This window comes from Maniola hyperantus, chromosome 4, assembly GCF_902806685.2.
Source record: "Maniola hyperantus chromosome 4, iAphHyp1.2, whole genome shotgun sequence".
In the NCBI taxonomy this organism is placed as follows: Eukaryota; Metazoa; Arthropoda; class Insecta; order Lepidoptera; family Nymphalidae; genus Maniola; species Maniola hyperantus.
In genome coordinates, this window is record NC_048539.1 from 12766890 (window position 1) to 12793531 (window position 26642).

The window sequence follows — 26642 nt, forward strand, 5'->3', positions numbered from 1 at the left end:
TGGCGGTCCTTATTATTGTGTGCGTGAGCGCAGCCTGTAACAATAGATATTTTGGCTTTCCGGGCTCGAACAGTGACTGTATTCATTAGATTTTATTACGATGTATGTAAATATCGTTGATTTATTTCATAAATTTGAGCGGTTTTCGCTAAAAAACCGTGAGAACGCAATCACGCACACATACGAAGATACGCGAAGGAATGTTGATTCAGTGGAGAAATCAAGCAATTCAACACCACTCGGCGCTGGCGGCCAATCGAGAGCTTTTGAACTTAGTTGTTACGCATCCACGACACAGATGGCGTTCTAAGTTATAATGCAAAATTATAGGGGTGGTATTCGAAGGGGAAATATAATTGTTATCTTGTCCGTTGAACTTTTAACAATAATAATTTTGAACTCCTAACGTTTCTAACGGAATACATTAGCTAATTTAATTCAGAAATTTGCTTCCATATCACTAAGCCTATTTCCAAAACAAATTCATCTGTTTAATCGATAACTATACGTTGCTATCGCTTCTATGCAAGTTTTAAGAATAAGAAAAATTCTAAACAAGTACAAAAAATGGCAATGTGCTATCAGAAGCATCCTTTTGAAATCGAAACCGAAGATCGACTTACAACTATAAATTCAAAGATATTCGAAGTTAAAAAGAAAATACAGTTATCAGGTTTGTTACTTCCTACCTACCTACCACACAAACAGCAAGTTTGCCTTTAGAAAGTAGAACGAAATCAAAAATTCTATTTGGAACACTTTACTTCAGTATAATAGCTTTTAGGACAATTCTAAATCGTAGACGACTAGATTTTACATTTATTGCAAAGTCTGCCCAAGATTAAAAAAAAATATACTTAAGCAAGTAGATTAAGGCGATATCAAAAAATAACCCTTGACAATAATGTTTCATTCACTAATTAATAAAGTACATATAAATAATATACCTAAATTGAGGTACTTACAAAGCTTAGTCCTGCGTACAAAGTTAACGTCCAAATTTACACGGTATCCACCCACTTTTCCAACTTTCGTGACCCGTACTGAAATTAAAAGCTATAGACCCAAAGGGTGACGACAATACAGATACACCGGTATATCGGTTTGATCAGCTATTACTACCTGTCTATACAATTACAATAACTAATACTCACACATTTTTAGAGGGTCAAAGAAAATCCCACTACGAAGAGAATGAAGCCGAGAAGAAACAGAATAGTGATCTGATAGACACGTTAAAGAAGGAAATTCGTCTGAGACTCCATGAACTTGCACAAGCTAGGGAAATTGTGGCAGACGAGGAAGCTCAGGTTAAGAAATATCTGAACGATGTTTGCCCTATTGGTAACAAAAGTGCTGACCAGGTATGTAAGACTTTCAGGATCTATTGAACTAAAAATCACTAGTTAAATAATTTGGATTTGACTATTTTCTTACAGTATAATTCTAAAATGTAATGTAGATTATTTAGAATGTTTCCTACATTTTAGATTCAGATCTATGAGAATTAAAATCTTATGAGTATCTGAGAGCTATCAATGTATTTTCTGGAAGTAGGTAGCTATTTTTGCACTTTTTCGATCCGGAACACTGAATTGACGATCTCATCAATCTCATGCCAATGGAATAGTTACGACTCAAAACATATTACCTACTCACCTTAGCTGTTGGAATAACTCTTACTTTAAAAGAATTGTCCATATAATGTAAAAAAGCTCTTATCATTAAAATTACAGCTAATACACAACCTAGATTTAAAAGTAATAGAACAACGGAAGATATTAGATTTACTTAAATACGAAAAAGGAAGTAAAAAGAAAAAGCTACAAGTTCTTGAGACAGAATACGAGAAACTACTAATCGAAAGCACTAAAAGCGATCTAGTTAAATCTAAGATCACTACTAGAGCTAGAAAGGTTTGTTTCCTATACCTATATATTAAAATGTTAATTTTATTCGTATTCAGAAATTAAAGTAAATTGTAAGATGTAAGTACATATGGTATATATACGACTTTGGCCATACAGTACAAAACTACAACCAATTTGTAAATAAACTTTAAGGAAATCTAGTTTTTTTAACTTTCGTAAAAAACATTTACAAAATAAGTAATAATCCTAAAATAAGTAGTTCAATGGGGCCGATTCTCTAGTACACAATCTCTAAACTAAACTAAATTAACTGGTCTAAATCTAGTGCTTTCCTTTTCCGCAAGCAACATTATTAAAGGGATAGCAATAGATTTAGACGTGATATTTTAGTTTAGTTTAGAGATTGTGTACAAAGGAATTAGCCACAATAATAGGTAATACTTACATAAACATTATTATAATTATTTTTCAGAATGTATCTCATCTAGAAAATGAAATTCACAAGGTCCTCATACAGTGGACTGAAGCAGAATTAGTGAAGAAAAAATATTTTTCTATCAGGTAGATTTAACAAAAATATAATAAAAGAATTATAATATACTTGCATAACACTTACCTATTATGCATAAATTAAAAATAATTCAAATAAGAAAAACTGATCAAACGCGAGTCAGACTCACATGCGAAGGGGTTCTTACCATCTTTTTAATTTTCGGTGATGTAACCATAAAATCACGCTTTTCGATTTTTTTCCCTTTACTTGTACTAAGTATAAGACATTGCTAACTGCCAAATTTCATGATTCTAGGTCAATATATATATAGGTTTTGATTTCCTTGACGGCCCTTAAAAATGATGTACTTACCTAACGTTTTTTTGCCAGGCAAGCTCTTCTCGAAGATTCAGTAAAGTTTGAATGTTCACTCAGCCGTATTGAGGAGCTACTGAAAAAACAAAATGAAGAAATTAAAAAACTAGAGGTAAATTCAAAAAACGATCAAAAAGTGACATGAAATAAAACAAAGATAAAATATATTATTTTTATTTCATGTCACTTTAGTATATTTCAGGCCCTTGCTAATAAAAACCTGACATGTTTTAAGCATGTCAAAATTTATTACAATATGCAAAATTTATGACAAAGCTAATAAGCCATGTATAACCAGAGTGTAAATTTTTATTGAGAAGGGCGAGAGATTAGAATTTTGTCACTTACCATATTTTGCATTTTTACCATCAAAAAATTTTGCGTGAAAATAAATAAATTATAATGTAGGTGCCTAACCTATGCAGTGAACTTAAATTATGTAAGTTTGTCTTGTACCTACCTGAACTAAACGATTTTGCAGAAATTAGGTAGGTAGGTACCTACTTTAATTTCAGTTTGCAACCCCCTAAGCTGTTGAAGTAAAAAGGGGCATAATATTATGATTTTTGTCATAGCAGCAATAGAAACACATTCTGCGAAAATTTCAACTCAACCTATTACGGCTCGAGATATAGCCCGCACAGATAGACGGACGGATGGACGGGCAGCGGAGGCGCACTAATAGGGTTCCGCTGGTATCCTTCGGGTATGGATTACGGAACCTTAAAAAGTAACTTTACAGATAGTCCGTGAAGAGGCAGCGGAGATGCGCGTGCGCGCGACAGCGGCCACGGCGGCGGAGGCGGCACGCGCGCACGACGCGGACCACGGGCGAGCGGCCGAGCGGGCCTACTTCGCGCAGCGCTTCGAGGAACGCAGGCGCGAACTCGAGAAGCTGGAAAAGAGGATATTTCCTCCACCAGGTCAATCACCACATCATCATCATGATCAACCCATTGCCGGCTCACTACAGAGAACGGGTCTCTTCTCAGAGTGAGAAGAGGTTTGGCCATAGTCTACCACGCTGGCCATGTGCGGATTGGTAGACTTCACACACCTTTGAGAACATTATGGAAAACTCTCAGGAATGCAGGTTTCCTCACGATGTTTTCCTTGATCCTTCACTGTTAAAGCAAGTGATATTTAATTACTTTAAAACGCACAAAACTCCGAAAAATTAGAGGTGCGTGCCCGGATTCGAACCCCCGACCTCCGGTTGGAAGGCGGACGTCCTAAGGCTATCACAGCTTTAGCTGTTTAGTTTAGTTCCTACTGAAGGACAAGGGTAGTTTATATTTAAAACACACGGACAGACGGACAAACAACAAAGTGATCCTATAAGGGTCTCTTTTTTCCTTTTGAGATAAAATTAGCCCAATTTATATTTAAAAATATATTTTGCAGTTCGTACCGTGCGCCCAGAGTCAGCAAGATCATCTGAAAGAGAGCGATCCCCGGAAGACCAGTCAGCCACCGCTCAGATGGAAGACACCTTCCAGAGATTGATGAAGCTTACAGGTAAGCAATAATCAGAATGAATAATTTCTTTGGTTAAACACAGCCTTAAAGGGTGTAGGTATAGAGCTCGGAGCTCGGACCAAATCAATTAAAGAAATATCCGCATCAACTCGGCTGGGCAGCGCTTGGGAAGCTTTTCCTTGTCCAAATATTTTCAGGGCTTGATGATCAAACTCTTGGGTTAGTGAGCCCTGCCAGTAATGACATATCATGGATGCTAGATATGGTCGCTAAGTATAGTTCCCGGCAGTCAAATAGTCGCGTCTGACGCGTCACGGTTGAGACTCAATATTTTTCCTTTAATACCATGGACTTCCGACAAAGTAACGCCTGTTTCTATCTATAATTCCAGGAGTAACAGACCCGGAAGAAGTGTTTGACCGCTTCAGATCTCAGCGCGAGACGTTGAAGCGGTTGAACTACTTGCAACAGACGACGGAGGAGGAGAAGCTGCAGCTGGAACAGACACAGACAACCCTGATGGCTGAGCTGGAGGGATACAAATTCGCTTCTGTTAGGGATAAGGATGAGTAAGGATGGAAGTACTTAGTTGAATACTGAAATATATGACGATTTCCCTAGATATGCAATGAACCAAAAACTTAATTTGCTGTAATCCGCTGAAACAGGTCGAATCTGCATGATGCAACATGCAGCATGCGAAATGCACCGCCCGCCCTCCCACTGCTTTGCTTTGCAATTGTGCATTGTAAGGTCTACATCTCCTGAGGATGCTCCGGTGTCGGGGCGAAACGTGCGTCGAGTGTGTTTTGATTTGTTTGGTGCTGCGGGTGCGTATTGCTTGCCTGGTGGCTGCTTTTCCTGCATGGTTAGCAGTGGGAGGGCGGGCTCTGCATTTCGCATGCTGCATGTTGCATCATGCAGATTCGACCTATTTCAGCGGATTACAGCAAATTAAGTTTTTGGTTCATTGCATATCATAGACTTCCGCAAAGTAACGCCTGCTTCTATACAACAAGATTTCCCTATAGTAATGTAGTCTCACCCCTAATAGACACCCAACGGTGTCTGGCAGGGGGATGCCACGATATTAAGTGTCTGGCAATGCATTACGTGATTTCTAATACTGCTGCGAAGAAAATATAAAAAAAATCGACCTTATACTTTGATGCAACATTTTATAGATACTTACGTCTTTTTTATCAAAGCCACCATATGATCCAAACTTCATAGTCGCTGATCGTTCCTCCCAGTGTTGGGCACAACGCGCAACAGCTTTTATGAAATAACGAAGGTCTGGCCCTCACGGGCTCTTAGTCCACAAAATAATATGAACATTACCTTATTTTTGCAGGGGACAAGAAGAAATAGTAGAATTAAAAGAGAAAATAAAGAAAGAAGAAGAAAAACACGAGGAATTGCTGAAGAAGTACGAGAATCTGGAGAAGTTTCTTTTGGAGATCAAGAAATTGGTTTACGATCTATGCAAATTATTGGATGTAGGTACACTTGATCATTTTGTAACAGTAAAATAAAATATTTAGGACCCTATCACTAATTCTCCGATGTCCGGTCGTCTGTCTGTCTGTAGGTTGAAATTTTCGGAGTATTTCTATTGCAGCTACAACAACAAATAATAAAAATCTCAAAATGGTCACCAAGTAAATTAAAAAAATTAAAAAGTATACAATCTGTGCGATAGTACGGAACCTTTCATGTGTGAGTTCGACTCGCACTTGACCGGTTTTTTTTAAATTTTATTTTTAAGAATAATATTAATATAAAAAACAGTGATTACTGCCGTCTGTGAATATGTTGCTAAGTTAACAGCAGTTTTAGAGGATCTGCAGAAAATTTTACAGAATTTTAGAATTTTTATTTTTCATGTAGGTACCTACCGTAATTTTAGTTACATAGTTGATAGTAGAAATAAATTAAGTTACATTAACTATGTATTGCGATGGAAAATTATTAGGGACTGAGAATTTCCAAACCCTTTTGTGAAACTTTAGTAAACATAAAATATTTTATCCAGGTGGTTGGAGAACCACCGATGCCAGAATGGACCGCGGAAGCTCGCGACATTGGTGAAACTCTCTCAGTACTAATAGCACGGTACAACTCAGCCAGGAATCGCTGTATCGAACTAGCGCCTAAGCAGAAGGATTATGCCATTGTCGCTTCCAACGTAAGTGGCATCTACCATCACCACTTTTCTCTGTTATGTTCTTCCACAGGACAACAACACACGTAAACAAGACAATCAGAGAAAGTTCCTGAGCCTTCCGAGACAAACCCAAATGTTTGATATGATATTATCTATTGACTAGCTTATGCTTGCGACTTCGTCCGCGTGGACTGCACAAATTTCAACCTATTTCACCCCTTAGGGGTTGTATTTTCAAAAATCCTTTCTTAGCGGATGCCTACGTCATAATAGCTATCTGCATGCCAAATTTCAGCCCGATCCATCCTGTAGTTTGAGCTGTGCGTTCATAGATATCAGTCAGTCAGTCAAACCGTTAATATATTATTTAGAAGAAGAAGAAGACTTGCTTATGCTCACGACTTCGTCCGCGTGGACTGCACAAATTTCAAACCCCTATTTGACTTCCTTAGGGGTTAAATTTTCAAAAATCCTTTCTTAGTGGATACCTGCTCTTTACAAAGAACACGACCACCAAATTTCATGTCTCTAGGACCAGCGGTTTAGGCTGTGCGTTGATATATAAGTCAGTCAGTCAGGACTTAGAATTTTATATATATACAGATTATTTTAATTTTTATCTGTCGTGTATATGCAAAGGTATTCCTTTTGCGAATCTGCCCATACCCTGAATAGATATTATAAGAAAATTTCTATATCCCAACACAGACCACAAGCGGAGCGCCATCCGTTACTGGAGTGAGCAATCGCAGCCCCAGTACATTAAAGGAATCTGATAAGGCCCTGCCAACTTACAAAGAACTTGTCGGCAAAGAGCCCATCAGAGCTCCACGTAAGTGCTTAGTTTCATTAAAAAAATTATGAACTAAACTTGTATGGAAATCCTTGGTACAGTGATATAAACCCACTTTGCAAGTGAGAAGTATGGCTTCAATTCCGACTAGCGGCGATTCTAGTCTGATTTGGTTCTACAGTTTTTAATCCACAGTCTACGTATACCTAAGCCGTACAGTCAAGTACCTATGTATCGTACGCGACAGGTCGAGATGGCAATCGAGGAAGGAACACCCCACCCCACACAGCCCCCGTGCTAACCCGGTGCGGGCGAGCGCGGGTGACGTGCAGTCGTGCGCGGCGTCCCCCCACCTCATACCCTGATTGCCATCTAGACCTGTCGCGGACTATACATGATACAAAAAAGTACATTAAATTTTTAAAAAATCATTCCAATTCTAGCTTCCGACGAAGAAGACGACATACCATCCCGGTGTTACCTGAAGCGTCAAGCGCAGCTCATCGTCGACACCAAGTGCAGGAGAAAAGGGTTCCGTGCGCCGTACCCGAGGAAATAAATCTTCTTTGCTTTGTCTGAGGATGTTCGACAACAAACTGACTTTATTCATTTACCGCAGTCCCTGTTTAAGGGGAATAGAGAACGGGGACAACGGGATAGATTTTCAATAATTTTATTCAATTAATCCCGATGTCCGATCCCGATGGATACGGCTAACGGGGACAACGGGACTACATGACACTAACTGGCTTACCACACAAACTTTAGACGCGGTTTAAACAAACGTTAAACACGTTTAGTCCATATAAACTTTAGTTTAAACCTTGTTTATGACCTCCCTGGCGCAGTGGTAAGCGCTGTGCTCTTATAAGTGGGAGGTCCCGGGTTCGATTCCTGGCAGGGGGTTGGAATTTAATAATTGCTAAATTTCTGGTGTGGTCTGGTGAGAGGCTTCGGCCGTGGCTAGTTACCACCCTACCGGCAAAGCCGTGCCGCCAAGCGGTTTAGCGTTCCGGTACGATGTCATGTAGAAACCAAAGGCGCATGGGTTTAATAAAAGCTGCTATACGGGCTATACCCCTTCTAGTTTAGCCCGTTTCCATCTTAGACTGCATCATCACTTACCACCAGGTGAGATTGTTGTTTTTGTGAAGTTTTTGTGGAGAGACCATAAGACAGGTGTCCTACGGCAGCAATTCGCAAATATTAGTAGGTACAGAGCGGCAAACTTTCTAATGGGAGTGGCGAACTGTAATTAATTTAATATTAATTTTATTATAAGAAAATCTAGCCATTGCATAAACTGTAGAGTACCTAGGTCAGTAAGTAATATGCTGAAAATTAAATAAACATTATGAACTTCCTCGGTTTTTATGTTACCTGTTAAGGCTTAGTGCAAAATTACCGTTAAATATATGGTCCTTCGAGCCGGATTTCCTGTCAAAGGGATTTTAATCCAGGGTGACCAAATTATCTTTCAAACGTAATATACCCTTGAGGCCCTGATAGACCTCGCAGATAGACGTAAATAAATTTGACATTGATATTATGACACAAATGTCAATCAATCGAAGCCAAAACAAGTTCATAGATTTACATGATATACAAAAATATCATAAAATAATTTATTTTTAGATGATTTTACTGTAGAAACTCAAATCACAATCATGTTTTGCCCTCACAAGAATTCATACCTGCAGCTAGTTTGCGCGGTGAACCCTCGCCTTATAAATAAGGCTGTTGATAGGGCTATGGAGAAGAAATACTTTGATCCTCGCACAGGTTTGTGAGAACCTAGTCTATAGTACGCGACAGATCTAGATGGCAATCGGGGTGGGGACGCCCCGCACAGTCTCCAGACACATAGCTCAACGGGTTGCGAAACTGAAGAGGCAGGGCACATAGTTCAAAAACCCGATAGATGTTGGGTTCCCAAGGTGCTAGAATGGCGACCTCGCACCGGAAAACGCAGTATTGGGAGACCCCCTACTATGTGGGCAAACGATCTCAAACGAATCACAGGGAGCTGCTGGATTCAGGCGGCACAAGACCGTGGGGTGTGGAATTCCATATAAGAGACAACAAATCAACAAATACTTACTTTTGGAATATGTATATTAGTAAGACTAGCTTATGCTCGCGACTTCGTCCCCGTGGATTACACAAATTTCAAACCCCTATTTCACGCCCTTAGGGGTTGAATTTCCAAAAATCCTTTCTTAGCGATGCCTACGCCATATCAGCTATCTGCATGCCAAATTTCAGCCAGATCCGTCCAGTAGTTTGAGCTGTGCGTTGATAGATCAGTCAGTCATTCAGTCAGTCAGTCAGTCAGTCAGTCAGTCAGTCACCTTTTCCTTTTATATATATAGATTAGGTAATCCTACTGTTAGTATTTTTGCTCCAGAAAGTCCACCAGCTCAAATGTTAGAATCAATGCAGCCGTCTTTATACGCCCCTTGCGTGGACATAACACGAGCTCGGCTGGGCTTCGGCCGGGTGGGCCTGAGGCTTATAAACAGGGACCTCCATTCGCCCGACCATCTCGTGCAATTACAGGCCTTGCATAGTATCTGGGACCAGGTACTTGATCTTTACAAATTAACCTTCATATCCCTAAAAATGTGCAAAGCTCTTCGATAACTCGTTTCTGATAAGTCAGATTCCATAAAATCCTAAGAAAATGTCTTTCCATTTTTCCAAGTACCGTTTTGAAAAGTTCCTTTTCCAGATTGTTTTGCCCTCTCGGTATCCAACTTCCTTGCTAAGTAAGCAGCAACGTAGGTACAGGCAAGCTGTCTTTGGTAGGAATTGGGTTGAACAATGTATAATAATCATCTTGTTAGTGTAAGTGGCACCTCATGCCGTTCCAATCAGATGTCAAATAAATAAATGGGCTATGGCTTGCCCGTTACACTAGTTTTTTTTTAAATAGAGTTAGCGAGCAAACGAGCAGGCGGGTCACCTGATGTTGAGTGATTATCGCCGGCCATGAACATTTGCATAATGTCAGTTGTGGGTACGAATAATGAACTTGATTTCGCTGCGAAGAATTTATTGCTTCTTCATTGTTTTATCAGACGTTCAGATTAAGATATTCTTAGAATATAATATTAGCTCCGTAAAAGGTTTGGTACCTACCAAAATTTTCTGTAATACAAGTTTCATTTATTGCAATACATTCTTCTCCATAATTTTGCAACCTTTTCAGGTGCAAATATCAGAAAATGCTATGTTCCTGATCGATCTTCACGTCGGCTATCGTCTCGTAGATTTGATGCTTGCCCGTGACCCGGTAATACGTGAGAAAGTATGTCTCATACTCACCATCCTCGCTACGTACCACCAAGGAAGAAAACAGATCATGTCAAGGATCAAAATTATTAACAATCTCATGTGTCTCATCATGAGGGATCGAAAGGAAATAAGATATGCTGCTGCTTATACTTTGAGGACTTTAACGAGAGATCGATGCGCCAGTGAAATGTTGCTAAAGTGCGAAAATATAATTGAGAACCTGTTGAAAATGATCAAGAACGATTACACTGGTATTGTGCTGTTGCATCTGAAAACTTTTGAAAATTTAACAGAGTGGGACCCAGAGGGACCGTTAAAAGCCAATGCTTTTCAAATCATGCTGGAGCTTTTTTCTAATGAAGATCCAAGAATTGTTTGCGGTGCAATGGATTGTATGACACAGTTATTTAAACATCCTATAGGAAAACAATTAGCAGATATCTACGACTTAACGTTTAAATTACGACCTTTCATAACATCCCCTTCAATAGAGATAAGAATCAGTGCAGTTGGTTTAATGGAATTCACAACTTTGACTACACGGTCGAAATGGCGGGCTAAAGAATGCTGCGAAGAACTTACCAAGCTTATAGTTAGTTTGTGCTGTTCTACAACAAAACCATTGCTGCAATTACGATGTATGCAGGTTCTTATAAACTTATGTGACTGTCCGGATATAAGACACCACATGAAAAGACATTGGGAAAAGAAAATAAAGAATATAACAATAAGGAATTACGAGCAATGGGACGGTACAACGGAGACTACTAGCTATGGACTTGAAACTGGACACAATTATAGAACGATGTGTATAGAAGGCATTGAAACTATTAGGAATGATTACGGAGATAATGCTGAGGTGATCAACGTGCATAGTTACTTGAGAAAAGTCCATGAAGTCAAGGCACGATTGTTATCCGCTATCAATTGGAATTCTTTCAAAGATTAGACCGAGAACGGAAACATCGCGGCTATTATGATACTTGTCTAAAATAAGGAATCAAATCAAAATACGAGGCTTATAACTGTGCATTGTACAGAAACAAATTTCAGTTAAGCTTTTGTTTCTAATAGTTTTACTCGTTACTTAAGTTTAGTTAAAACGAGACAGAGCTATATCTATCACATACATCTGTCTCGTTTTAACGCAATCTTAAGTAACGATTAGCGACTGTGAGTACGGAAAATAGTATACGATCTGCAACATGTTGCAACTTGCAAAATTGTTGCAACTACTTGTTTTGCGATAATTGTATTTCGGTTGAACACAATCTGTAAACCTTAGATTATTATTTACTGAAAAGTCATAATCAAAGCTGTAAACTACAGTGACAGGAAAAAGGTATTGTACTATCCCTTTTATAATGTGCCATGTGGAAAAGGATAGCACTAGATTTAGATCTGTCAATTTAGTTTAGAGATTGTGTACAACAGAATTAGCCACATTGCGGTTAACTTTAACATTTTGAAATATTAAACAAATAGTAATTTCATTTTTTCAAAATTACTAGTAAAATTTTTTACTATTTGTTTTCTATTTTAATTTTATGAGATTGTAAATAAAACGAAAGAAATAAAAGTTTGAGCATTTATTGATTAAAGTGAATCTATGAAACAATATTTTGAGTTTTGGTATTTTAATACATTACATTTTTGTGCCTTTGTTGGCAAACCTAGAGCTACCTACGTAATAAGTATAAGCTACAAATTCAGTCCTTTACATTACACATTATCGCAAGGGTAACTAACTATCATTTGCCTACTATATTGTATACACATGAGACTCCGAAAAATTCCAATCGAAATTTTCGCAGTTTTGTTTGAAGCATATTTTGAAACGAAGCTTCTAAACGGAGCTTAACCCACTAAAACTGAAACGGACGAACACTCAACACTGCAATGAAACCTCATTATCTGGTCAACGGGTATTGTTGCTTATATGAGTGAGCAAGACGTATATACAAGGCATCGCAAGCTATCTATTGCATTTCCTAACTCTGTCAAGAGTTTCGTAAAATATCTACAATAATAATATTAATAATTCTTCAAAATATTGTTAGCGTAGTGTGTAAGATTCATATTTTCAAAAAAAACTTTAATGAGTTTAGTGAAAAAATTAAATCTGCAAACCTTTCCTGTATTCTGCCTTAAATTTTCTACGACAAAAAGTAATGGTGTATAATGCGTAAGAAGCTTCGCTTCTATCGTGTGTCGAAAGACTCCTCAAGACTTTCTTCTTAATACATTTTACTATAATACTCATACGTTTTTCAAATTAGCTGCGTTAAAATCAGCCCTTGAAATATTTTATTTAGCCTAAGTACATCATTTAATACGCAATACACAAAATAAGTACACATATTATACCTAGTTTCATAGGAATGCAATAATATGGCACCAATCATCGGCTTCAATTAAAATTTGATTTAATTAACTATTATTAAATTAAGTATTGTCATTGCAATACAAATCAAATTAAATCTACGCGTATCGTATAAAAGCTACCTATATACAGAATTGTTTTTTTTTTTAAATTCAGCATTCTTTAGAACACTGAAAGTATTTTTTCTAAAACCAATATTTTCAATGTTTTGAATTTTGATCAAACATCAATCAACAATTTTGATCAAATTAGGCTAGAAATATAATAGCGTGTCCTGTTGTGACGACGTAGCGCGTCGGAAGTATATCGGTTTGATACATTAACACCCGTATTCTCAGTCATTATTACTATGAAATCGCACAGTGTACTCGAACGCATAGTGTGGATTCCACCACTCAGATTATCGAAAATTGACGTGACAAAATAATCTGATTGGTGAGACCCTGTGAGACCTTATAGTAATGATTGTGAATAAGGGGATTAGTACTAGATGATGATGGATTTGTTTTTTAAAATACTTTCCGAGATAAAAAGTAGCCTATGTCCTTCCCCGGCATGCTAAGCTATCTCTGTACCAAATTTCGTCAAAATCGGTTGAACGGATGGGCCGAGAAAGGCTGGCATGCAGACAGACAGACAGACACACTCACTTTCGCATTTATGATATTAGCATGGATCAGAGTGAACTAGAGTGATGGAAGAAGGGTTTGATCCTAAATCGATGATCTGTCAAATATTAGGCTATGGTTGACGTAAAATCAAAGAAGCTGTGAAACACAGCCTGAGTCAAATGTAGGTAACATTGACGCCAGCTAGTGAAGTCGAAGCCTTGACGTTTTGTTACAAGTTCCCTAACTGTCGTGAACTGTGGTGGAGTGGCGTGTCGTAACGCCTTGTGTCGTGTCTCGGACCATACTAAATCGATATACTTCAGATGCGTCACGACACAACACAACACGCTAGTATATTTCCGGCTTTAACCGCTTTTTATGATTGTTATTCCAGAATATTATTTTTCATGTTCATGAAAACTTTTGAAGATCTAAAAGTTTAAGTGTGCGTTCATTAACTGTAACCCGCCCCCGATTGTGTAATAAAAACGTATTCGTCGTAATGGTAAGTCGACAGCAAATTCTGCCCCTTGATTGGCTGTGAAAAAATGTAAACAGCAAATCAACCAATCAAAGGGAAGAATTTGCTGTCGATTTACGATTACGATAAATACGTTTTTCTTACACAATCGGAGGGCAGTTTTTTGATTTATTATAAAAAGCTACCTAATTCGATACTAATATTAAATTATTTGAACATAATGTTTTATACCTAGTTAAGATTAACGAGATTGTTTACTCAAGAACTTGAGTAAAGAAAGACAGCGCCATAAACATCTACCTATACCTAATATTTCGCTAGTAGCCATTTTCCCTTTTTCATAGTATCTGAAAATAGACGTCTATTGACTTACTAATACACAATCACGCTGAAATATCGTCCCATACAAAGAAGTTCTCAACCGAAGATATTATAGATAGATACGTTAAATAACGTATAGTCCGTACAAAATGACTTTTCACGCGCCATTTTAACTCTATGGGTCAACTGTCATGTCTAAGATAAGGGCTAAAATCGTACCTTTGACATAACTGACACAAAGTTAAAATGGCGCTGAGAAGTCATTTTTTACGTATTATAATGTGTAATTTTTATTTCGATAAGATTTGAAAGCTCATGTGCAGTAAGCTTGTCGTCCAAGGCAGTAAGTACTATACAGATCTATCCCGATTCAATCCAAAACTGAAAAAAAAAAAATTTTAGTACGTCGGTTATTTCGTAAGAGTTATTCATGATTTCGTATAGAACTCGGATAGATTGGTTTACTGTCCATGAGCATTCAAATCTTATCATAATAAAACTTACATAGGATTCTTAAGAATTTCGTATACACAATTTGCTGCTAGTAGATCAAAATCGAGGCACCGAATTAAGCTGATCTTAGTAAATTTAAGAGGCTCCAAGGTAAAAATGAGCTATGCCTACTAAAACTACTAAACTGACCTCGTTCTAGTCACTGCCCTGTGTCCCCTCGTACGTACTTATATAACGCGTTGCACAGATCGTGCATGGTCGGGTCTCATCTACCCCCGCCGCGCTTGTTCAGGGGGTCGTATACCTCCGCTTCCGAATCGGGCTCCTCCTCTGACAGCGATAGGGAACCTCCCACGCGTCGTGTTCGAAGACCCTCCTGAAAATGGAAATTAAATCCATGAAAAAAAGGCAGTGGGAAAGGAAAGCGATGAATAGTAACTACATGGTAGTAAGCAGTAAAATGTTAATGACGCCTTTAGCACACCAACGCTTTGGCACGCGTTAGTGAAACGGTTGACGCTTTTATACGTCTCACCAACGTTGATAATATTTGAGCGTCAAAGCACTTCAGTATTAAAGTAAAATAAACCTTAACTGCCTTGTTACAATGCTCAAGTTTGTCTATCATAGCTAAACAGTCAGCAGTCCAAGCGGAAACGTTGCGAAATTAAAAGCGCTGGAATTGAATTTTTTACTTTACTGTAAAGGCTATTTGACGTTATTTTCATCTAAGCACACATAGTAAACTTGACCTAAAGTTCCGTGTTTTAAAGTCAAAAATTCGGTACCACCTATTTTAATTTTGCAAGATATCTACTTGGAGCGCAGGCTGTACAGGTACTGGCATTGGGCGTGTTTAGGCTTTGAAACAAACCAGTCAAGGTCCATTTTACTTTAACGCTGAAGTGTTTCGACGCTCGAATTCTATCAACGTTGGTGAGATATAAAATCTTATACTAACCCTACAGACGTTGCGTTGATATACTAAAAGCGTAAAAAATAAATGAATTATTGAGAATGTTAAAATACAAAGCTGCCATGTCCCCTCAATGTTAATGCTGTAAAAAGCCGAGTCGATCAATGTGAAAAAGACGAAAAATGTAGATTACAAATGTAATAATTAAACAAGCGTTGCCTATATCGATATTTTTTAATCAAAAAAAGGGCGCAAGTTAAATCGGTCAAGTGCTAGTCGAACTCGCACACGAAGGGTTCCGTAGGTACCATCGTACAAGAAACATCACTTTTTTAATTTTCATGGAAGCCTTTCTGAAATTTTTATTATTTGTTGTTATAGCGGCAACAGAAGCACACATTCAAGTAAAGCCAATATAACGGCGGACACAATGTAACCAAACAAACCAAAGATCGTTCGCCTAATGAAGGGGTAGACAACACTTAGGTCTTCTGTAAAAAAAAATTAATCGATCGGCTCCTTGTACGCGAGCGCATTCCGAAACGAAATGAATAAACGGCAAATGTAATGTAATGGCGGACCAACGCGTAATATGTCATTTACACCGATGTTTCGCTGGTGTGACGTCACGACTTTTATAATGAAATCCACTCTCGACCACATAAGCGCGTCTATCCCTATGCGCGAAAGAGACAGCTATAGTGTTGGCGTAGTTAGTTGGTTTCGTAAGGGTTTCATAATGAAGGTCATTGAACTTTTGTCTGCGGTTATATTGGCTTACTTTAGAGGCTTATAGTAAAAACGAACACTCAGGGTATTGGTGTATAGGTGCAATTTGTATTAAGAGTAAGCGACAGAAATATAGTTTAATATCAATTATCCCCGTTAGTACAGGAGCTGAAATAATTGCAAAGTGAATAGATAGATAACACGAAATTTCTAACAGTCAAATACCCCCGAAAATATACAATTCTTAGCTAAGCTGAGCGAGATGTCATGTGCTGTATCACAGTAAATCAAGAAGTTTTGCGATACATTAAGCACGACCCAAGAAGCTAAATCTTTTAGTGCGATCCCACAGCCCTGCTACTTTAAGTATAAGTATGTGTAACTTGTAATTATTATTCACTAGCTGCCCTGGCGAACTTCGTTCCGCCTAACAGTCGATTCAAATTTTTAAATTTTTTTCTCCGTAAGAACCATCCTCGTACTTCAAGGAATATTATAAAAAAAGAATTAGCGAAATCGGTTCAGCTGTTTTCGAGATTTGCGATGAGCAACACATTTAGCGATTCATTTTTATATAATAGATTACTTGAACTGTTGGTTCATTTTAGCCTCTCTATAACAACCAATCGAATAGCCCTATTCGAAACAGAAAATAAGACAGAACTTTTTGAAATTCCGCAAGGTTTGTTGATTTATCCTTCAATCACGTCGCAACGGAGTAACGGATAGACGTGATTTCGGCTACGTTTTGTCCAGGGAAATTAGTGAGTTTCCACGGGATTTTTAAATTCTAAATCGAAGTCACGGGCATCAGCTAGTGGTTTACTAGTATAACTACAAGTTACACGTCATGTCGCCCAGAAGCGCCCAAGTGCACCCGCGAAACCAACGAAGAACAGCAATAGATAGATGGAACAAAGTCTAAACCCAAACTAATGTGCCTCGAGCAGCTCATTAAGTGCGCACCAGTTCCGTGTCGCTGATCCACGCCGCGCCGTCCTCTACGCTTGACGACATCTACAGTACAAAACACCCAATCTCTTAGTTGTTCCACACTCTACTCTACACTTATAATACCTAATCTATACAGCGTGTTTGATAAATCGTACAACATCCCTAGGAGGAAGTTTCAGGGCAACATTCGATAAAATTTTCATAGATGGCGCTATAAATACTACCACCACTAAAGATGAAAAATAATACCTATATCTATATCATCTATGCTTTAAATTTTTAAATTTAAATCGGATGCGATATTAATTAATTACTTCTATTATAGTTCACAGATTTTGTGGGGAAGAAACGTAAGGAAAATTGCAGTGCACGCTAGCTCTTACATTTCATCTATGTAATTGATTGACACGACCTAAACATTAAAGCATTGATCATATAGATGCAGGTATTATTTTTAATCTTTAGTGGTGGTAGTATTCAGCGCCATCTATGAAAATTTTAGCGTACGTTGCCCTGAAACTTCCTCAGTGAGGTATGTAGTACCAAATAGATAGGCTAAGTCAGCGAAGTGTATGCTGATAAACAGGCAACGTAGCTCAGAGCAGTACAGTACGCGACAGAAAATAATGTATGTAGGAGATAGCGGATTTGTAGAGCATTATCTCTGTCGTTGAGACCGACAAAACGTCATATAGGTATGAGTGATAACGACAACGCTCTACAACGCTAAAATTTACACATATCAACTTAATAAAATTTTACAAAAACTTGGTTCTAACCTAAGCGTGCATGGAACAGATTTCGATTAGCTAATTTCACGACAAAGAGGGGGGTAAAGACCGAAACTTAAGGGTGACCAATCAACACTGAGCTATGCTGCGCTGTGCTGTGCTATGCTCTATCGCTCCTCTTATAGATTATAATGAAGATACAAACAAACGCTGCTGCGCTGCGTTTTGTACGGATGTGCTGTGTTTAAAACATATAAGCACCAGAAAGTTAGCTTAGCTGAGCACAGCACAGCGCAGCCTAGCTCAATGTTGATTGGTCACCTTAAGAGCCCTTTCACACGGCGCGGCGTCCAGTTTTTTGCAGGATCCCGTTTGATGACGAATGTGTTTATATGCTAGCGAGCATCCCGCATGCGGGATGCTCGTGTGAACGCTAGCATACAAACATATTCGCCATCAAACGGGATCCTGCAAAAAACTGGACTGCCGTGTGAAAGGGGGGTAAAACCGCGACATGGCATCGCGTTGTCAAAAACTACAAGCTCGATCGACTGCGTAAAAATTTGCGACGTGATTTGAAGGGAGTAAAATTTGTGCAGTCCACGCGGACAAAGTCGCGAGCATAAGCTGGTTTTATATAATATGAAAGTGTATGCTTAATGAAACCGGTCGCATGTAAGCCCAGGTTTAAATAGCGAAGAAAATGAACTGAAATTTGATTAGTTTACTAAAACTTACAAGTTAGTTACAAAACACACAATAATCATTAAAACATAATATTATAAAATAACAGTGATAATTTATTCAATTGTTTTGGCTCCCAACGTACAATTATTCTCAAGGGAAATAATTGCATACATGACGTTTTTTCTTTATTTAATCATTACAAAATCTATAGAAAAATGTATTGCCCACTAAGACGTCACAATAATATGGCGAAGTCAATACTATTATTACTATACTTATTATAAGTTTATTTTATAATACTTCCTTATGGATTTTTTTTTGTTGTAGCTGAAGTCAGTCGACAGACTATAAGCAGGTTTGTTGTATTGTGGAATTTAAACTCCCACTTACACACACACACACATACACACACGCACACACACACACTCAAGCACACACTCACACACGCATACACACACACACGCGCACACACTCACACACGCATACACACACACACACGCACACACACACAAGCATACACACACACACACAAGCATACACACACACACACACAAGCATACACACACAGTTGTAATTTTATTATTGTATATAGGTACCTACATTTATTCTAAATCTATTCTGTTAAAATATAATTTAATTATATTTTATATAATTTTAATTATAATTTTAAGTAATCTCTTTTGGCCTTCTGTTATAACTAGATTTAAATTTAAATAATAATTATGTATTAACGCTGTGGATTATGTGAACTGAATGTGTGCACAAAGTTTCAAGAGGGCCAAAAAAATAACGTACCTCCATTATGCCCCCACTGGGCTCGGACGCGTAGCCCTCAAAGTGCCTCTGGTCTTCTTCGTAGTCAGATGATGAAGGTGAATCGTACTCTACGTCACGCCCCGTACGTACCGAACACACCATCTGTGCTAGGTCCGTGAATGTGTAGCTGGAATCAAGAAGATACCAATTGGGTATTTTCCTACTTTTGAATTTGATAAATATTATTACTAATAAAAATACTGCTTACGCTGAAAAAAGGATTAAAATCCAACAAAGATTTACAAAGTTACAGGCATTTTAATTTTGGAGTGGGGTCTTCCATCCCTTTATCGCAAAACGAAAATTTGTATGAAACCGCACGAAGCTACTGTGGCATTAGTAAGGTGTGACGTCAAAATTCTATATCGCTATCTCTGTCTAATCAGAAATATTTAAATGCTTATAACTTTTTTGTTATTTGATCGATTTAATTCGTTCTTTCAGTTTACGTCATTGTTTTTACCCTAGTGTATAATAAAGAAATAAAAAAATTGGAGTCAAATAGGTACCCAATTATACATCTGAATCATTAACGACTAGACCCACGTGTTTGGCGAGTATGCCCGACTAGTTTCGAACCCTTCCGGGGTCCTTTTTCAAAGGGCCTCTGCGGCGTGAACGAGACTGCGATATGGAAGATGGTACGAAATACCTACATCTAAATATATAAAAGGAAAAGGTGACTGACTGACTGATCTATCAACGGACAGCTCAAACTACTGGGCGGATCGGGCTAAAAATTGGCATGCAGATAGCTATTATGACGTAGGCATCCGCTAAGAAAGGATTTTTGAAAATTTAACCCCTAAGGGAGTGAAATAGGGGTTTGAAATTTGTGTAGTCCACGCGGAAGAAGTCGCGAGCATAAGCTAGTAGACATAAAAAGGCTTGAGTGATGACAGATATAAGGTAACTAATTGTTCTAATTGTTCGTTTTTCCTGTTTCATGTTTTCTGGTGATACTGATGCATATTTTGCACAAAACCCTAACCAACAGGATTAAAATGTTTAATACAAACAATAGCACCGATTTGGAAAAAATGAAGCATCTCATTCTTTTTACTCCTGTAAGAAAAGGACAGAATATTGTGAAAAGTTCTTACTCGGTTATAGCGGGTTGTGCGTCGTGTTTGCGTTCCGCCGCCGCCGCCCCGCTCACCCCCTCGCCGCCGCCTCGCCTCTGTCCCTCGAAGTATGCGGAACCGTGTCTGTAGCCAATTTCACGGATCTCGTCGAAGGAACCGAATTGAAGAGTCTTGTACGAATCTATCGGCGGTCGGATGTATTCGCAGTAGTCTGATGACTTTACCTCCTGAAATACGTTATGAAGTACAAATCATTAAGTTAGTAAATCCCTATTCAAACATTGGCACCGATTCTGAGCACAACTTCCTAATGTAATATGAAAAGGACAGACGCAGTCTGACAGTTTTAAATTTAATTTTGAGATGGTAAAACACGTGATTTTAGAGCGCACTCGCGAACCTACTGTTTAAATTTGTATTGTGCACTAAAATTTAGAGTCTTTAAATGTGAAAGTCATGTTCCGTTCCTTTTTTAGCATTGTTAAAAAGAAAAGGATGCAGATACTCTAAATTTAGTTTAGAGAAAGACAAAGGAATCGGTGCCATTATAGTCGTAAAAATGTAATAGGCCCGTTTTGACATTTGTGAAAAACCATAGAATGTAACTTGGAACGAAACTGAAAGAAGCAATAAAATTAAAATTAATTACATAAAGTGCAGTTTAAAAAAAATACGTATATATCTTTTAGACGCGTAAAATAATATGAAATGTATTGCGACTATTCTTTTTGCGCTTACTTTATTGTAGCATGCAATTTCTAATTATTACGAAACGTTTCGAAAACAGTCACGTTCTCAGTCTTTTTCTTCTGAATTTAACCAGCTTTATTCGATTTTAATAGTAATTAAATATTGTGTAGTTATATTTTATCAAATCGATCAAATACTGATACAAACTTGAATCGATCTATCGTAAGTATCGCGTCGTCACTAGTTATGAACCATACGACTCGGTCGTATGGTTCATAACTAGTGACGACGCGATGACAAGTGTCAAAACGGGCCTCTTATATTTTTACGACTATAACTGGCACAGATTGACACCCTACTAACTTGATTTTTTTAAATGAAAATATTACAATAAAACTTAAAGCTAGCCTTCTCTAATATATATATACAAATCATGCCCGCGTGGAATGGTGCCAAGAATACTGGCTGCATTTCCGCGCTGGACTGCCAGTCTGACCCGTTGCGCAAAAAATGAGCCAACCCTTCTATCACCAGATGAGGCTTTTAATCGCGGTGAAATGTCTCGTAAAAATGTTTTTGTACTAAGACTCCATGGGCCCAGGGTCTCCACGGCAAACGGAACAAAAATGTAACTCTCGATAAGAGAGGCATACTTGCGCCGCTTGCCTATCTTATCTATGGTGGCAAGTAGATATACTAACTAACTTCATTCACAAATGTTGGTGACATAATCAAGTCACGAGTGAAGTTAGCAGAAGTCACACCGAGCTTATTAGCAGTTGAATTAGATTGGGTGACACGAATTGTTTAACCAATTTATTATTCAAATGCATACAATTTTTCACAACCGAACCTATATTTGTTATTGTAAAAAAATATATTTGTCAAAGATTTTTGTCAAATGTTTGTAAAATATTCAGTAAATTACAATGAAAATTCTTAAAGCTCAATTTTAAATGTTAAAATAATTCTTCATAACGACGGACGTCGTCAAAAAGTCCGCCCCTGGTTGCCCCCGGGCCAAAGGTGCACATCAAGCTGGCAGTGTTGTCACGCTGGATGGCGATGGACCAACCTTTGGACCAGGTCGGCCCCAGAGCGCAGATCGCAGCCTCTTTCCCTACTTCCCTTAAGCAACTGCCTCTGTCGCGCATGAAACTCTTCGCTTCCTCATAAAAAACCGGCCAAGTGCGAGTCAGACTCGTGCACCGAGGGTTCCGTATTACAGTCGTATTTTTCCGACATTTTGCACGTTAAATCAAAAACTATTTATGCATAAAAATAAATAAAAATCTGTTTATACAGGCCCCATTTGATATAGTTATCTAACTTCGAAAATTTAAAATACTTGTAGGCTCGCCGCCATTTAATTGTAAACACTTTGCTCATTGAACATCGCGTCATCGTCCCCACCGTCATTGTGAGATTATAAAATGAGATGCGCAGTGTGTCACGAGACATTATTCGTGTGGCTCTTACCGAGGGCGCTTCTCAGTAGACACTATGTGTGTCGTACTGTAGGTTATTGTAATTGTTGTTGTGACCTAACGTGGTTTCAGTTGTTAAAGGTTAAAGTACTAGGTTGTGGAAAGTGATGTGATTGTGTGAATGATGGTATAGTGTGTGTTCACTAGCTGTTTATCTGGTAAGTCCATTTGTATCGTTCCAATTTGTATTAGACAAACGTGATTGTTGTAGTTGAGGTTAATTGAACTAAGTGTGGTGTGCTAGGTTAGCTGGTTGGTCTGGGGCCGGTATGGGGATGGTTGGAGCCGGTCGCTAGGTAGGGACTTAGCTAGTGTTAGTTAGCATTGCCTAGTCTCATAAGAGACGTTGTTATCATGACTCATTATTGACGGTAGGTTAATAGTTGAGGGTAGTCTGTGATATCTCTCGTAGTGTGCAAGAATGATGTTAGTATGCCCACGAAGGCTCGGTTAATCTAAAGGTTGTAATCCTGACGTATCTGTATCTTTTAGTGGTTTAGTCTTCAATTTCGATAATAATAACATAATTCTGGTGCTGACGAGCATGCATACTAATTATTTGTTTATGAACACATTTTAATTTTTTTCTGTGATGTAATCACAGATTCACGGTTTCCGGATTTATTCCTTTACTTGTGCTATAAGACCTACCTACCTAGCTACCAAATTTCATAATTTTAGATCAACGGGAAGTACCCTATAGGTTTTCTTGACAGACACGACAAAAAAAAAGTTAAAAATTAATTTTTAACTTAAAAAAAAAAAAAAAAATTTTAACTTTTTCACGATCAACAAATTTCATCCAGCACATAAACATGAAAAATGGCTTAGCTAAATATCTTAATAGCATCTTACCTCCAACTGTCGATTACAAGAAACGTACGCAAGCCTGCTTTGAATATCGGGAAGATTCGGCACCTTGACTGGAGTCGTGAATGGGTTCCATCTGTAACCAATACGACAAAAAGTGCTTTAAGAATACTTCTTCTTCTTTGTCGTAGCACTCTTGGAAGAGCGGTCGTGGTCACGAAGCAACGTCTTTGAGGGCAGATGTTATACGCCTCAGGAGCATAACTAAACTAAACAAAATAAAATATGTTCTTGGTTGAATGAGAGACGGTATCTTATGAGTGCCGAAGCAAGAGTTGGAAACTGATTTCTTTGGTTTCCTGTCTGAGTACTGGGTTAACACTAAAGAATGGTGAAAAAGTGTTTTCGTACCGTTTCCATAGTAACCACCAGCCAGACAAATCGTCTCCATAATTGGTGAGATCAGTATCGTCTTGCGAACCAACGTCGATAGCCAAGATGTGCTTAGCTCCAAGAGACCGCATCACGTCAGCTGAAAACATCAGAACGATCAGAACGAGAAGACGATCAGAACACAAATCTCAAAACCTTTAGTAGCTATAGTAAGACCAGAATTTCATGGCAACTAGGCATAGGCAAATTTTCGGCATAATCACGAAATTTATGTATTAAAAAAAATTCACTATGACACTGAGTGACAATATTCACCTCAGAGTACTATATACAGATACTCACAGAGTAACTTTGGCATTTCATTTCCGTATTTTTCATGAGATTCTGGTCTACCTATATTCAAGACAACTATTTAATTTACATGATAAACAGGCGTTTTGACTTAGTGATAAGTATTACAAATCAGTAAGAAAGTTCAATCACGTCGGAACAGGAAAAACTGATCTACGTGATTTTTGCATGGGTATAGTTAAAGACCTGGAGAGTGGCATAGGCTACTTTTATTCCGGAAAATCAGAGTGCCCACGGGATTTTAAAGAGCCTAAATTTTTCGCCGAGTTTCTCGCTGGTTTCCTCGATAGAAGTGGCATTCCGACCCAGTGGTAATTCACTAGACAATTACAATGTACTTATATAATAAAACAAAAACCATTTCCATTTCTATTGTAGGTATAGTGCATAACTGAGGAGGCTCCGGCGGTAGTGGAGAGGTGCGGGAGGAGTTACTGTTGTCACAAGATGAAGAATTACTGACTTCTCGCGCCACATCATCACACTCCTCCCGCACCGCTCGGCTACCGCAGGAACCTACTCAGGTATGGCCTGCGCACACTGGAGCACGAGACAGCAGAGATGAATATAATCTTAAATTTATCAATTGAATTTAAAAGGAGACGGTCCAGAATTGAATCGAATGTGGGTCTGGTCTTGTACCAGTAAAAAAATATGATAAAGTAAAACATTAAACCATTTTTGATTGATTAAATCCATGAACTCATCCTCATTTTAGTGGTAATATTATTTATTCTCTCCACGTGACGCAATATAACTAAGCTATAAATACGTAATAATGGCGGACGGATTCATGTTTTTTGACGTAATCTGTCAAAATATCTTTGAGTCACATCACTTGTCAGAAATGACATTTGACATAGAACCGCGTCTACTGCTTTCTCTGTGGCTTGAAGGACGCCATCTTGTAAGTGTTGTAAGCAGTACCGAAAAACTTGAGATTACATTTTTATTTTAGCAAGTTATTTATTATGATTTTTTAATTTATTTTATTTTTAATGAACTCTGTGTATTTTTCGCTTTTCATGGTATAGGGTACAAGAGTACTTCCAAAATGGACCGTCTCCTTTATCCAATCGAAATAAGGTATATATTTCAAACGCTCGGTGTTTGACTTCGCAGCATCGCAGCGCTGTTTTCTCTATAGCACCGAGCATTGCTAAATTTAAAAACCTCTGCCATCCCGTCCTCCAGTGTACGCAGGCCATATCCGTTATGCCTGTAAATTCTATATTTAGGTACGGAAGTAAAATTCAATTAAAAAAAACACAATTTATTAACACAAAACCAAATACTTTTACAATTATCAAACTTTTAATTATTGGAACAAAATTTAACATGAAAGACACAAAAAGTAAAAGTCAGTAATAAAGAAAAACATAATTCAAACCAGACCACGTTGAATACAGCACAAAAATCAGTAGCGAAATGAGCCTCGTACTTGGGCGCACCTCGCTTTTATAGGCGACTACCGCCTACAATCTAAGACGGCCTCTCCTGACTATGCGGCGTCCTCGTCCGCCGTCATAGCCAGAAAAGGTCGTGAGATCTTCTCTGCGGAGACTTGCAGCTGGCGCCGCAACGCTGTCGGCGTGCGGTGCGCGAGGGGAGACCGGTGAGGAGCTCGCCGAATGGAGCGATGCCTCTGCCTCTACCGCGTAAGGTGCCGGGGCAAACTCAGGTGCGGAAGGGGGACCAGCACCTGGGCATACTACTTCATAGTCATCACCTGAAATTAGTTTCGATATAGCACAACTCCATAGCTACAAATGTTAACACAATGGGTAAGCAATTCGAAATGCGACTTAGCATTAGCTAGACATGTAGATAAATCATTTTGTTTTATGGGGTGTCCCTATCACCCAGAGGAGGTGACACCTATCAACCTATGAGACGTCTCAAACCTAGCGCGCGCTTCTTCTCGTCATCTTCAGACCGCCAGACTCGGGGAACGGTCTCAGACCGCCAGACTCGGGCAACGGTCTATGGAGCAGGAACTTGAGATGACCTTCATCAGACCACCAGACTCGGGCAACGGTCTCAGACCACCAGACTCGGGCAACGGTCTATGGAGCAGGAACTTGAGATGAACTTCATCAGACCACCAGACTCGGGCAACGGTCTCAGACCACCAGACTCGGGCAACGGTCTATGGAGCAGGAACTTGAGATGACCATCATCAGACCACCGGGCTCGGGCAACAGTCTATGAAAGTGCATCTCAACCAGCCATCGTTGAACTTCCCTTGAGGAGTAAAGCATTACCGTGA

At 38.6% G+C, this 26642-nt stretch overlaps 4 protein-coding genes across 17 annotated transcripts in view; 3 read left to right on the plus strand and 1 right to left on the minus strand.

The window, feature by feature from the left end:
* The window catches only part of LOC117996816 (RNA-binding protein 1-like), a 411711-nt gene that overhangs the window by 342394 nt on the left and 42675 nt on the right, over nt 1-26642 (plus strand). The gene's annotated exons all lie outside the window — the stretch shown is intronic.
* Nucleotides 87-8541, plus strand: LOC117996815 (outer dynein arm-docking complex subunit 3-like). The gene is made up of 12 exons (XM_034984952.2): nt 87-673; nt 1165-1364; nt 1737-1916; nt 2344-2432; nt 2755-2851; nt 3482-3662; nt 4144-4257; nt 4610-4787; nt 5573-5717; nt 6254-6406; nt 7094-7217; nt 7622-8541. The coding sequence occupies exons 1-12, from the start codon at nt 568-570 to the stop codon at nt 7735-7737; spliced, it is 1683 nt and encodes a 560-aa protein (XP_034840843.1). The 5' UTR covers nt 87-567; the 3' UTR covers nt 7738-8541.
* LOC117997173 (uncharacterized) lies at nt 8683-11449 on the plus strand. Its single transcript, XM_034985360.2, has 3 exons — nt 8683-8960; nt 9586-9761; nt 10390-11449. Exons 1-3 carry the CDS (start codon nt 8846-8848, stop codon nt 11422-11424), a joined length of 1326 nt encoding a protein of 441 aa, XP_034841251.1. The 5' UTR covers nt 8683-8845; the 3' UTR covers nt 11425-11449.
* Nucleotides 12050-26642, minus strand: part of sws (patatin like phospholipase domain containing sws) — a 49276-nt gene continuing 34683 nt past the window's right edge. For 7 of the 12 annotated variants that reach the window (XM_069509909.1, XM_034985358.2, XM_034985354.2 and 4 more), the window contains 6 exons: nt 24041-24161; nt 23675-23765; nt 20661-20869; nt 19537-19684; nt 17336-17386; nt 12050-15100 (listed from right to left, as the gene is read on the minus strand). In XM_069509909.1, the coding sequence (XP_069366010.1) occupies nt 14990-15100; nt 17336-17386; nt 19537-19684; nt 20661-20869; nt 23675-23765; nt 24041-24161 (731 nt within the window). In that variant the 3' untranslated portion in view covers nt 12050-14989. Of the gene's footprint in view, nt 15101-17296; nt 17387-19536; nt 19685-20660; nt 20870-23674; nt 23766-24040; nt 24162-26642 lie in introns of all 12 variants that reach the window. The other 5 variants (XM_069509907.1, XM_069509906.1, XM_034985356.2 and 2 more) reach the window with 3 other exon arrangements.